The sequence below is a fragment of the Mobula birostris genome, chromosome 22 (assembly GCF_030028105.1).
Source record: "Mobula birostris isolate sMobBir1 chromosome 22, sMobBir1.hap1, whole genome shotgun sequence".
NCBI classification, from domain to species: domain Eukaryota; kingdom Metazoa; phylum Chordata; class Chondrichthyes; order Myliobatiformes; family Myliobatidae; genus Mobula; species Mobula birostris.
The window spans coordinates 12,959,344-12,973,426 of record NC_092391.1 but is presented as its reverse complement, the minus strand read 5'-3'; the positions used below and the strand labels follow the sequence as shown (position 1 = coordinate 12,973,426).

Genomic DNA, 14,083 nt, shown 5'->3' with positions numbered 1-14,083 from the left:
CTCTAGGAAGAGGTACAGTCGACGTTTCGGGCGGAGACCCGACAGTCCTGACCAAGGGTCTCGGCCCGAAACGTCGACTGTACCTCTTCTTAGAGATGCTGCCTGGCCTGCTGCGTTCACCAGCAACTTTGATGAATGAAGAATCCTTCCGCATCTGAGTGAGACAGCATTCCTGAGTCTTCACCCAGGTCTTGCATGACTGACCATAGTGAAAACCAACAGAAAGCTACTGACATGATGAAGGAATCCCTGAACAGGGCCAGAGATGGAGGACCTTCATTGCTGTCCTAAACGCCAGTGGTGTACTGGGCAGTAAGTACTGCATACCTACTATAATAATAAAACTCGATCTAGACTGCAGCCTCGACGAAGGGAATGCACCTGAAACGTCCACTGTCCACTTCCCTCTACAGACGCTGCCTAACCCGCCGAGTTCCTTCAGCAGTTTGTTTTGGTTTCGATGCCATTTGTGAAATAGCAAAGGTTCAGGAGCAGACGGGATCCCTGCAGAAGTTCCAAAGTCGATGGGAGGAAATTCAGGCACAGATTCTCAACCTCATCACCCAAACCCGAGAAGAGACATTGTAGGGACATACCCTGTTGACAGTCTTCAACAGGCAAATGTTTCATCTGTTAATGGGAGCATTAAATCCATTTTCAAGCATTACGATGTATATTGCCTCGCTAGAATAGCGTGGCTCGGCCGCCGGAGCTGCTGCGGAGAGATTCCGCACGTTAACCGCTGGAGTCCGAACACTGGAGCGCGTCCGTATTTCCTGACAATCCAGGCGGGACGGTCGGCGTGTGTGTGTGTGTGTGTGTGTGTGTGTGTGTGTGTTTCTGTGTGTGTGTGTGTGTGTGTGTGTGTGTGTGTGTGTGTGTGTGTGTGTGTGTGTGTGTGTGTGTGTGTGTGTGTGTTGTTAATCATGTGATGCAACTTTGATCCAATTGGGAAAGAGACGAGTGAGGTTCCTGGCTCATGAGACAAGCGTTTTCAAACAGTCAATGGCACACACACACATAGTGTGTGCAGAGCCCCGGGCGTGAGCTACGTGTGTTACAAGTAGTTGGAAATCCTCCAAGCCGATTGCCCAGATTCTCTCTCCTTATTGTGAACGGATCCGCTGAGGGAGGGATCGGGAGCCGGCAGGTGAGGCTGCCGGGCTGAAAGAACTCCTGCAATTCGGATGTATCTTCCCGGGCCCTGACAGCTGCCAGCGTCCCGAGCGGGGTGTGCTCCGTGACGGCGCTCGTGTTCTGGGGCTCGGCCCGGATAGTTCTCTGCATTTTAACTCTGCCGTGGCAGTCTTTCACCTTGGACGCGAATCTCTCTCTAATCTTTTTTTCTGGGAACCCGCGCTCTGACTTTCTCTAGTTCTGTGCTCTGAGAGAATCCTCCTCTGTCTGTCTCTCCCTCCCCTCACCTCTCTTCATCCCCTTACCTCTTCCTCTCTCTCCCTTCCCCTCACCTATCTTCCTCTTCCTCCCTTCAGCCTTCCTCTCTTACTTCACCTTTCTCCCTCCCCTCCTCTATCCCCTTGCTTTCTACTTCCATCTCTGTTCTCCCCCTTTCCCCTCAAACCCTCCGTCCCCACTCTCTCTCCCTGTCTTTCTCCCATCCTCACCGCACCTCCCCGCTCTGATCCCGACTCGGAATTCCCCTCACCCCGCGCTGCGAGAGCCTGCTCCGGGTGTTATGCACCTGCTGGCGCCGGCGCTGCCGACGGTGTGTGACGGCGGGAGGACCCTTGAACATGCCGGTCAGGAGCGGCTACAACTTGGTGGACGATGTTGGCGACCCGAGGACTCCGCTGCACAACGAGGAGGCTTTCCAGCACGGCATTCACTTCCAGGCCAAGGTACCGACCTCCCGTGGCACTGTCTCATTTTCCCTTTTAGAGTAAACAAGGCGTGAGAGACCAGGTTAAATGCGAGGGGGGCAGAAGGCGCGAAGAATTGTGTGTAAAACAGCCCTGGCTCACCACTACTGTATTCAGAAACCAAACTGCTTCGCATGGGTGCTTTCCCTTCCCGTGAAAAGAACTGTTGGAAGATTTTGAAGAGGAATATTAGGATTTTTTACTTAAACATGCGGTAGAGCTGTGGGCATTAGGGAATTCGCGGCTTTTATGTAAAGATTAAGTTGCTTGTGGTTTGAATTCAGGGCACGTCCTGAACTTTTATCATGCCTTGTGGCTAGTGAAAGAGCGGCGGTTTGAACTGAAGCCTCTCACTGCATTGGTTGGGATGGAGTCGCGGTTTCAATTAGCAGTTCGAAATTAACAAAAGCGACGGCGGCAGTTTCCAGGCTGGCCTTGAAGCCAACGGTAGCCTGTCTCCTGAAGCGCAGCCCAGCCGGGATATCGCTGCCAGCTGCACACTAACACAATGAACCCTTTTTGTTTCAAGTACGTCGGGAGCCTGGACGTGCCGAGGCCAAACAGCCGTGTGGAGATAGTGGCGGCTATGCGGAGGATTCGGGTGAGTGTTGGGAACCTTTCCCGCATTTCTGAATGTGTGACCCGTTGTGTGGAGACTCGGTGGGGTGGCGTAGCAGAAGTTCCATTGTAGATCACAGGCGGGCCGACAGGTGCGATGTCACCTGGAGAGGAAGGTCTCTCCGGGCACGTGGTCATTTACTGTCCATCCTTGGTGGCTGATATAGTAAACCCCATAAAAGTTGACGATATCGTCCTTGAAAATGTAGACCGCTTTCCCTACCTTAACAGCATTCTCTCCTCAAAATCAGGCATTCAAAGTCCAAAGTAAATTTATTATCCATATATTTCACTGTATACAGCCCTGAGATTCATGATCTTGCCCCTAAAAGAATCAATGAATGACCGCGCTACAGAGCAGGCTACCAGCGTGCAAAGACAACAATGTGCAACTACAAAAACAAATAATGATAAATAAGCCATGCATATTGAGAACATGAGATGAAGAGCCCCTTGAAAGTGAGTCCATTGGTTACGGGAATATTTCAGTGATGGGCAAATGAAGTTATCCCCTTTGTTACATATTATTATTTAATTATTTATGGTTTTATATTGCTATATTTATACTCTATTGGTTGGTGTAACTGTAACGAAACCCAATTTCCCCCGGGATCAATAAAGTATATCTATCTATCTATCTATTTCAAGAGCCTGAAGGTTTAGGGGTAATAACGGTTCCCAAACTTGGTGGTGTGAGTCCTGAGGCTCCTGATTGACTCAGAGACCAACCACCTCACGGGTAGTGGAAGTGGGACCTGTGCAAGATATAGGGAAAGAGAGTTTGAAGATCGCAATCTACAGATCCAAACTTTTGGTCTACAGAGCAGTGGTCCTTCCTACATTTTGCTGTATGGAGCTGAATCATGGACTACCTACAGTAGGCAACTGAGAGCCTTGGAACAATGCCACAAAAATATCCTTAACAAAGATTTTGAGGATCAGCTGGAAGGACAGGCACATTAATAGCAGCTACAGGAGGAGGTCTGCTGAAGACCCACCAATAGACAACCCCCTTGAAGAACATCATACTCAACTCCAGTGGTTGCTCTACTATTAATCTTCGGTGGTGGATTTGGACAATCTTGATTAATGCATATTTAACTATTGGCGGCACTGTAGCGTAGTGGTTAGCACAACACTTTACAATACAAGCGACCCCCAGTTCAATTCCTGCCGTGGTCCGTAAGGAGTTTGTACGCTTTCCCCGTGGCCGCGCAGGTTTCCTCCTGGTTCTCTGGTTTCCTCCCACAGTCCAAAAGATGTACCGGTTGCTTGGTTAATTGGTCATTGTAAGTTGTCCTGTGATTAGACTCAGCATTTTTGTGTGTGTTGCTTGGATTTCCAGCATCTGCAGATTTTCTCTTGTTTGTGTCAGGAACAATTGTTACCCCTAAACAAAGGGGCTAACTCACTTGACAATCACTGAAATATTCTCGCAGCCAATGGATTCACTTTCAAGGACTCTTCATCTCATGTACTCAATATTTATTGCTTATTTATTATTAATATTTCTTTTTGAATTTGCACAGTTCGTTATCTTTGGACACTGGTTGCCCGCCCTTTTAGTGCAGACTTTCATTGATTCTATTATGGTTATTGGATTTATTGAGGATGCCTGCAAGATAATTGGGGATTGCTGTGTGGCATGGCTGAAAGTGCTAGAAGGGCACATTCCACACTGTATCTCAATAAATAAATATTAAGCCATTAAAATACACAATAAACATGAATGAAACACTGCCATTTCAAGGACCTTTTCAGGGAGAATCAGTGTGTGTTACATAAAGTGTGATTGGGAAAAGTAGCCAATTTGTACACTGTAAGCTCCTACCAACAGCAGTGCGTTAATGGTACCATAATCTGCTTTTATGAGATTGAGTGAAATGTAAACTGCAGCCCAGGTCCTGGGAATTCTTTAACTAAAACAGAAAATGTTTGAAACCTGATGACATTAATATCGATTTCTCCTGTTTAAAAAAAAATTCCATCCCCTCCCCTTTTCTATTCCCCACGCTAGCTTCTTCCCTCTTCTGACCTACCTATCACTGCCCCCGGGACCCCTCCTCATTCCCTTTCTTCTATGGTCCACTCTCCTATCAGATTCCTTCTTATTTATCTTTCCAACCCACCTGGCTTCACCTGTCACTTCTAGCTATCCTGCTTCTCCTTCTCCCGCCTTTTTATTCTGGCATCTTCCCCCTTCCTTTGCAGTCCTGAAGAAGGATCTCGGCCTGAAATGTTGACTGTCCATTTCCATGGATGCTGCCTGGCCTGCTGAGTTCCTTCAACATTTTGAATGTGTTGCTTTGAATTTCCATCATCTGCAGACTTTCTTGTGGTTATGAAATGTTGGAAATACACAGCAGGTCAGGCAATACCTGTGGATTGGAACTCTATTTCTCTTTCCACAGATACTCAGTTTCTCAACATTTTCTGTCTACTTTGTAGTCCCACTATCTGCAGTGTTTTGCTGTTAGAATGGGGAGAATTCTGCTGATCGAGTATGACATAATATCATGTCATGATTTAGACCCTCTTGACAGAGCAGGCAAGTATGTTGCTGACACAATAGTGCTCCCTCAGCATCAACCTGAGATTTTTTTTTGTTGAAAGCACTGTATAATGCAAGCAACACACAGAAAATGCTGGGGGAACTCAGCAGTTCAGGCAGCATCTATGGAGAGGAATAAAGAGTCGTTGCTTTGGGCTGAGGCCCTTCATTAGGACTCAGTCAAAACGTTGACTGTTTATTCCTCTCCATGGATGCTGCTTGAATTGCTGCGTTTCTCCTGCATTTTGTGTGTGTTTTTCTGGATTTCCAGCATCTGGAGAATCTCTTGCATTTATGTTGGTTGTTGTGTTTGTGTGTATAACGCATGAACTGTGTTCCTGTGTTCTATGGCAACATGTAAAAGAAAATATTACTACTTAAGACTTTCAAAGAAGCTCTTCTACTTATGAAGTTTATGTCATGAAAAATACTTTCAGTTTTTGCCGTGGCAGATCTAGTCATGAAGCCCAGAATAATACTGAGTTCCCTTGTGAATTGAAGCAGGGAGTATGGGTCCATGAATTCACATTGGAGCTCAACACTTAAGCGTATTCTGAATTTTCTGTGTGTTACTCAACACTTGCAGAGTCTCTTCTGCTTAAGCAGAAGTGTTTGTTGCAGAATATCACCAGACAGGCATCCGTTTCCAAGAATCAGATTAGTTTATTGCGAGCAGAGGCGACACAGTGAATGCTTATTGTTTGGCAATGGGAATGTGTGTACAAAAGGGATTTGCCTGTGGGCAAGGGATTTCTCTGTTGTAGCAAGCGAGTTTCGTCCACAGTCAAAGGGCTGATCTCATCCAGGTAAAGGTGTTGAAATTGGTAAAATAAAATTAGCCTGGAACTGCAATTATAATCATTATCCAGCGGCGATCCTCCCTCATACATTCTGAGGGTGCTGTTGACTGAGATGGACTTAGCTGGAAGCACTTTGCAGTGGACAGTGAAATGGAGCCACGAATTTGGTTTGATGATCCTTCCTGGACTGAAATGTTGATCCAGTTTCTCCCTCCACCGATGCCGTTTGATTTTATTTTTTGTCTTTTTCCCCTCTGTTTTCTGGGTTTGTTTTGGTTCTTTCCTATTGACGTAACTGTGAACGCCTCCAACACTTGGACAGCATGCTGAGTTTCGCAGTTTAGTGAGTAATAATCCCGTGTTAAAGAGATGATCACATGAGATTCTGAGGGAATTGATGTTGAATGGTGTTGCCCTTCATCTGGCATTCCAGAAGTTGTGAATAGAGTTTCCAAAAAAAAAGGTAATCAGTTGAAGAATGAGTTAGGAGAATTCTTTTTCTCCCCGGGGTTACTGCTGGAATTCTCCACCTCTGTTAAGTGTCACACTTTACAGTAGCAGCGATCCAGGTTCAATTCCTGCTGTTGTCAGTGAGGAGTTTGTATGTTCTCCCCATGACCTCGTGGATTCCCTCTGGCCACTCTGGTTTCCCCCCACATTGCAAAGATGTGCAGGTTAGGGATAGCTGGCAAAGGAAGCATGGCGACACTTGTGGGCTGCCCCCAGCACATCCTCAGACTGTGTTGGTCATAGACACAAACTATGCATTTCACTGCATGTTTCAACATACATGTAACAAAACTAATCTTGAATCTTAATCTTTAATCCCTCAGTGCTCTGGAGGATGTGAGGCTGAATGTATTCAAGGCTTAGATAGACTACTTCAGCAGTGTTTCCCTGGTATGACAAAATGGACTCTTGAACTAGCAATCTATTTCATTGAAATCTTGCAACTAACTGTTTACTTGCACAACACTTTGTCTGTAACTGTAACACCGCATTCTGCGCTCTGTTATTGTTTCACCTTTTACTACCGCAATGCACTGTTGTAATCAATTAACCTGTATCTGTAATCTGCAAGAAGGGTTTTTCATTGTGCCTTGGTGCGTGTGATGATAATGAACCACTAAACCAGTTTAAAACAAGGAAGTTACAGAACAATGGAGTCAAACAGCAAAACTAACAGGCCTTTTGGCCCATCATGCCCATGCAGACTGTAGCGGCAAAAATTGATCCAAACTCAAAACGACAATTGCCGCCAGCCTGCGACCGCAGATGGAGTTGTCCACAGCTCCAATGATTGCTCCGAAGAGCTGAATTCTTTATTAGCAATTAGGAAATGTACCATTAAACATTATTGAGCGTTGAGCCATAGGACACTTAACGCTGCTGCGCAGGTTGACAGTGTTGTTAAGATGGCATGTGGTGTGTTGGCCTTCATCAACCGTGGGGTTGAGTTCAAGAGTTGTGAGGTAATGTTAAAGCTATATGACCTTAGTTAGAGCAACACACATCAAAGTTGCTGGTGAACGCAGCAGGCCAGGCAGCAGCTCTAGGAAGAGGTACAGTCGACGTTTCAGGCCGAGACCCTTCGTCAGGACTAACTGAAAGAAGAGATAGTAAGAGATTTGAAAGTGGGAGGGGGAGGGGGAGATCCAAAATGATAGGAGAAGACAGGAGGGGGAGGGATGGAGCCAAGAGCTGGACAGTTGATTGGCAAAAGGGATATGAGACGATCATGGGACAGGAGTCCTAGGGAGAAGGAAAAGGGGGAGGGGGGAAGAAACCCCAGAAGATGGGCAAGGGGACAGAGGGAGAAAAAGGAGAGAGAGAGAAAAAGAATGTGTGTATATAAATAAATAACGGATGGGGTACGAGGGGGAGGTGGGGCATTAGCGGAAGTTAGAGAAGTCAATGTTCATGCCATCAGCTTGGAGGCTACGCAGACGGAATATAAGGTGTTGTTCCTCCAACCTGAGTGTGGCTTCATCTTTACAGTAGAGGAGGCCTTGGATAGACATATCAGAATGGGAATGGGAATGGGATGTGGAATTAAAATGTGTGACCACTGGGAGATCCTGCTTTTTCTGGCGGACAGAGCGTAGGTGTTCAGCAAAACGATCTCCCAGTCTGCGTTGAGTCTCGCCAATATATAGAAGGCCACATCGGGAGCACCGGACGCTGTACATTACGCCAGCTGACTCACAGGTGAAGTGTCGCCTCACCTGGAAGGACTGTCTGGGGCCCTGAATGGTGGTAAGGGAGGAAGTGTAAGGGCATGTGTAGCACCGGACGCAATATATCACCCCAGCCGACTCACAGGTGAAGTGTGTGTTGCTTGAATTTCCAGCATCTGCAGAATTCCTCATGTTGACCTTAGTTAGATCTCACTTGGAGTACCGTGTTCAGTTCTGGTCACCTCTCTACAGGAAGGGTGTGGATAGTATAGAGAGAGTGCAGAGGAGATTTACAAGGATGTTGCCAGGATTGGAGAGTGTATCTTATGAGAATAGGTTGAGTGAACTTGGCCTTTTCTCTTTGGAGCAACGGAGGGTGAGAGGTGACTTGATAGAGGTGTATAAGATGATGAGAGGCATTGATCATGTGGATAGCCAGAGGCTTTTTCCCAGGGCTGAAATGGCTAACATCAGGGGGCATAGTTTTAAGGTGCTTGGAAGCAGGTACAAGGGGGATGTCAGAGGTAAATTCTTCACACAGAGAGTGGTGCATGCGTGGAATGCACCGCCAGCGATGGTGGTAGAGGTGGATACAGTAGGGTCTCCTAAGAGAGATATATACATGGAGCTTAGAAAAATAAAGTGCTATGCGGTAGGGAAATTGCAGGTAGTTTCTAGAGTAGTTTACGCGGTTGGCACAGCATTGTGGGCAGAAGAGCCTGTAGCGTGCCGTGGATTTCTGTGTTCTATATTCCATGTTATCTCAGTGGTCAGCAATGATAGGACCTCTGTGGTCCCAAGCTGCAAAGTACCATGGAATAAGTATGGATATGTAACTTATTGCCTCCCCCCACGCGGATAATAAATGTATAGCTCCACAACCCCTACATGACTCCTACACAGGTGACTGAGTACCTACTTATTCTAATTCACTTACCATCATTTGCTTTACATGCCTTTTAATGGCTTGGAGATTCAAGTGCTTAAACACCTCAAGACTACCTGTCTCTATTACCAACTTAGGCAGTAGCTTCCGCAACTCAGGATGGAAATTCTCTTCCGATCTGCTCTAAATACTTTCCCTCTAATTTTCTTCTGAGGGGGGGGAATAGTTTCCTGCTGTCTACCCTTCTGTCACCCACAAAATTCTGTATATCTCTATCAGATCTTCATTACAGGTGAGAGGAGTTGAGATCAGGATGAATTCAAAGGTGATCTTATTGATGGCAGAGGAGGCTTATGCGGTCATATGGCCTTTCTGGTTTTTATTTCTTATGTTCTGTTGGTATGGAATATTTTCCAATGAGTTTTAACAGCAGAAGATGGGAGAATTGACAATGTGTTGCCCCATTTGCTAAAAAGAATTTTCAGTTGTTTTTGTTTGGTACAGTCATATCAAATTAGCTAAGGGATATTGTGTAATGTTACCTAATAGTTTTGCCGTCACCAATTACCATTGAGAAACCTGTTCCTTGCTGCAAAGTGAATACTAAAATGGGGAACATCTGATTGAGCAGTAATCCTCTAAAAAGCTAGCTACGAAAGTGCTGCTCACTGGTGTTGAGATAAATTGATTATTGAAAGCAGCTCTTGCATTTCTGCTGACACTTGGACCTCATTACCAGTACCTTCATATCTAAAATGAATTAGGTACATACAGTCCACCTCATGAACTCTGCTGTGGACAGTCCCAAGGCTGGCTGCAAAAGGAAGGTTTGGGCATAGGGCTAGCAACCCCATTGTAATGGCCGAACCGAACCAAAACAATTGCTGCTGCCAGTGACCCTATGGATTTGTTATACTTGCTTGACATACCCTCATTCCAATAATGATTGCTCCAAAAGTCAAAGATGTGCATTTGATCTTTATTAGAAAACATACAATCTTGAAGTGATGAAACTTAAGCTCAGCATAACTGAGTGGTCAGCAAAAAATATGACATTTGGCCCCCATCTACAATCACACTGCTTCGAACAAAGCACAGATGTAACTTATTTCCTTCACTTTTACCACGCCCCTGCTCGTGTGACTAATTACCATAATAAACACACAACACAGATACCGTGCAGATAGAAAACAGATACATGGCTTCTACACACCCATCCCAAAAAATCCACTGCTACAGAAACACCAACAGAAGCTTCAAAGACCTCATCCCTGGGAGAGGAAGGATACACCAAGAAGATGGGTTATGCCTGGAGACAACCTGAAAGATTGGCCCAGGACAAAGGAGCCTGGCAAGCTACTGTTGGTGGCCTTTGCCCCAATACGGGTGATGGGGCTCAAGAGGAAGAATTGCACTTAATGAATGACCTATTTCATTAGGTACAAAGGTAACTTTGCACCAAATGAAATAGTTCTGATTTATAATCATTATTGTAACATGGAGTGCAGGAGAAAATTTGCACACAGCCAGCTCTTGCAAACAGTGATGTTTGTAAAGCCCAGAAGTTTTGTATTTTTTTAATGATATTGGTTGACAGGTAAATAGTAGCTGGGACATTAAGGAATAAATCCCCCTTTTTTCTTTGAATAGTGCCATGGGGCCTTTATTGTCCACCCAATAGAGTATACCACAACGTACCTCAGTTAATGCAGCACTCATTCAATACCATGCAGGAAAGATAGCTTTAATGTTGTTCAGAGGTCTTAGGAGTGGGTAATGGGCCACTATGTCTATGCTGTGATTTAGGATGTCCAACACCCAGGACATGCCCTCTTCATTGCTACAATCAAGGAGGAAGTCAAGGAACCTAAAGATACTCACTCAATGTTTCAGGAACAGCTTCTTCTGCTTTGTCATCAGATGTCTGAATGGACAGTGAACCCATGTACACAACCTCAATATTCTTTCTCTTTTCTTTTGCTTTCTTTTTGCACAAGTTGTTTAATTTAATTTTCATATATATTTCTTATTGCAATTTAAAGATTTTTATTATTATGTATAGCAGTGTAATACTGCCACAAAATCACATATTTCACAACATATGCCAATGATATTAAACCTGATTCTGATTTTGCTGACCATTAAGCAGTTGTGTGTACTAATTCCATTTACCAGCATTCCCTGACTGGGAGATTCAAGAGCTCATCTAGATACACCACCTGCCGTGGTAGCGTAGTGGTTAGCGCAACAGTATCACAGTTTGAGATGTCAGAGTTTGGAGCTCAATTCCGGTGCCGTCCGTAATGAGCTTGTACTCGTGACTGCGTGGGAGTTTCCTCCGGGTGCTCTGGTTTACTCCCACAGTGCTAAAGTGTACTGGTTAGTAGAATAACTGGTCTTTGTAAATTGCTCATTAAGCCAGAGGGGCCTGTTCCACACGTTATCTCTAAAGAAAAATAAATAAATAACCCTCTCGAGAATGATTTTGAGACGTTGAAGGGTATTGGTTATTCAGTTCTCCTCTGAACCTTTTTGGCTTTTGAGCTGTTTGTGATAAGAAGCATTGATCTTTGCTTCATTTCGTGGTGCTGTTAACAAGTGAACAGTGCAATCAAACTGCTGCGGTGATTTTCACGCGAAACCTCACTTGTTATCGCCTAAATAACCTGCTAAGGAAGCAGGTATTGAGCACATGACTACTTCATGTGAATATTGCATGTAATGCTTTTCTCCTTAGCTGTAGGCTGTTACTGAAGGGAACAAAAGCTGGAAGCGTATGCCTTAAGTCAAAGTAAGGACGTCTGAACAAACTGATGGCATATGTTTTCAATGTTTCTGTGAGAAAGGCCCAGGTCATATGGAGGATATGAAAGCTTCAGAGAGGGTGCAGAGGAGATTTACCATGATGCTGCCTGGATCAGAGAACATGCCTTATGAGGATAGGTTGAGTGAGCTCGGGCTTTTCTCATTGGAGAGAAGGAGGATGAGAGATGACATGATAGAAGTGTACAAGATGATGAGAATAGATTGAGTGGACAGCCAGAGAAGTTTTCTTAGGGTGGAAATGGCTAATACAAAATGGCATAACTTTAAAGTGATTGGCAGAAAGTATGGGTGGGGGGGAGATGGCAGAGGTAGGTATTTTACACAGAGTGGTGGGCGTGTGGAACGCAATGCCAGAGGTGGTGGTAGAGGCAGATACATTAGGAACATTTAAGAAACTCTTAGATAGGCACATGGATAATAGGAAAATAGAAGACTAGGTGGGAGGGAAGGGTTAGATTGATTTTGGAGAAGGTGAAATGGTTAGCATAACCTTGGGGGCTAAAGGGCCTGTGCTATATTGTTCTGTATTTCTGAGGGATGAGATAAAATATTGGCTTTTCCAACAAAACTGAAAATTAGCAGCTTCACTATGTTGCCTTTGAAGTCCTAATGCACCTGATTACCTGTGGCGTCAGCATCATGAGCATAAACGCAAAAGATTTTGCAGATGCTGGAATTTGAGGAACCCACACAAAATGCTGCAGGTCAAGCAGCTTTTACAGAGAGGAATAAACAGTCAGCATTTTGCGCTGAGGCACTTCATCAGGACTGGAAAGGGAGGAGGAAGAAGCGGGATTAAGGTGTGTGTGCGCGCGTGTACGTCAGCATTGGTGGGGGAAGGGGTGATGAAGTAAGAAGCTGGGGTTGATTGGTGGAAAAGGTAAAGGGCTTAAGAAGTAGGAATCTGATAGGAGAACACAGTAAACAATGGGAGAAAGGGAAGGATAAGGGGCACCAGAGGGAGATGAAGAGAAGAGAAGGGGTAAGGGTGGGAGCCAGAGGAGAAGGGGTGAGAGAGGAGTCAGAATGGGGAATAGAAAAAGAGAAAAGGGGGAAGGGGCAAAATTACCAGAAGTTAGAGAAATTGATGTTCATGCCATCAGGTTGGAGACTATCCAGATCGATTATGAGGTGTTGCTCCTCTAACTTGAACGTGGCCTCATCGTGTCAGTAGATGGCCAACATGTGAGAATGGTAATGAGAAATCAAATTGGAATGAGTGGCTACTGGAAAATCCTGCCTTTTGAGGCATGCAATGCGAAGGTGCAGCTTTAATATTCATCTGGCCATCCTTTACTTTCCGTAACTTCTGCTGCACATCAAATGCAATATCTTGACTGGCACTAAGTCCTGATATCTTTCCAAAGACTATGTGTATCCTCATTACATCTTTACCTTCAGCTCTCTTTCTGTACCCATTCCTGTCTTCCTTTCAGTGCTTTCCACCAGGTGTAAGCCCACAGAGAAAAAAAGTTTTCTCCTTTGTTCTTCTGACACGACTCACATTATTGTCTACACCCACCGTGCCATTGTTACTGCAGTCACTTCAGTCATTATACCTTCTCTAACCTTCTTCTGTTCCTGTTTCTGGCCTCTGTCCAATGAAGCACACAGAGATATCTTCCATTTGTCGATTGCCAGGGCTGCACTTGTGGTTTAGAGTTACAGAGCATTTTCATACAACTCCATCCTTCTCTGGAGTCTTATTACAACGCAAACTAGTTCCAGAATAAAGGCTGGTTACAAGGAGATGGCTTATCACCCTTATTCAGGTTGCTTTAATTACTGCATCTCCAATATGGTGTTTGGATAGACATGTATTGTCCTGGGGCTTTTGGGCATCAGTGTAGTTCTGAATGTAAAATGATTGTTGTTTTACAGATCAACATTTTATTATTAAAAGATAACTATAATTGCTCTTGCTATCTATCACTGGCATTCTTTGGTAAAGTTGTAACTCGACTCTGCTACAGCATACTGCAGTGGTTTTCTTATTAGGATTTCAGTCAAGTTTAATAACGTATCAAATTGAACTGAATACACAGCATAATAATTAAGGATTTAACCAAACTGCAATGTCTAGAGAGGCAGGATTTGGAGCTGTGTAACTCTAGGATGGAGTAGTTATTGGCCTGTTATTTGTGGTAAATGTGGTCAGGTATAATTCTTTCAATTTGAGGTTATGAATTAAGTCAACTATATAAGATTGCATGCCCTGTAAAATACTGTTATTGATATGGCAAACGATTTGACAGCATTGATGAACAATGATGTTGAGTATTTTGTATTTTAATAATTCACTTTTTCTTGATTCTTTAAGAATTGTTGATTGTTATCATGCACTT

At 44.5% G+C, this 14,083-nt stretch overlaps 1 protein-coding gene across 1 annotated transcript in view; it reads left to right on the top strand.

The window, feature by feature from the left end:
- The first annotated feature begins 840 nt into the window (after positions 1 to 840).
- Positions 841 to 14,083, top strand: part of LOC140186125 (carboxyl-terminal PDZ ligand of neuronal nitric oxide synthase protein) — a 142,194-nt gene continuing 128,951 nt past the window's right edge. The window contains exons 1-2 of the mRNA XM_072240027.1: positions 841 to 1,859; positions 2,410 to 2,481. Coding sequence (XP_072096128.1) covers positions 1,755 to 1,859; positions 2,410 to 2,481 — 177 coding nt within the window. The 5' untranslated portion in view covers positions 841 to 1,754. The remainder of the gene's footprint in view (positions 1,860 to 2,409; positions 2,482 to 14,083) is intronic.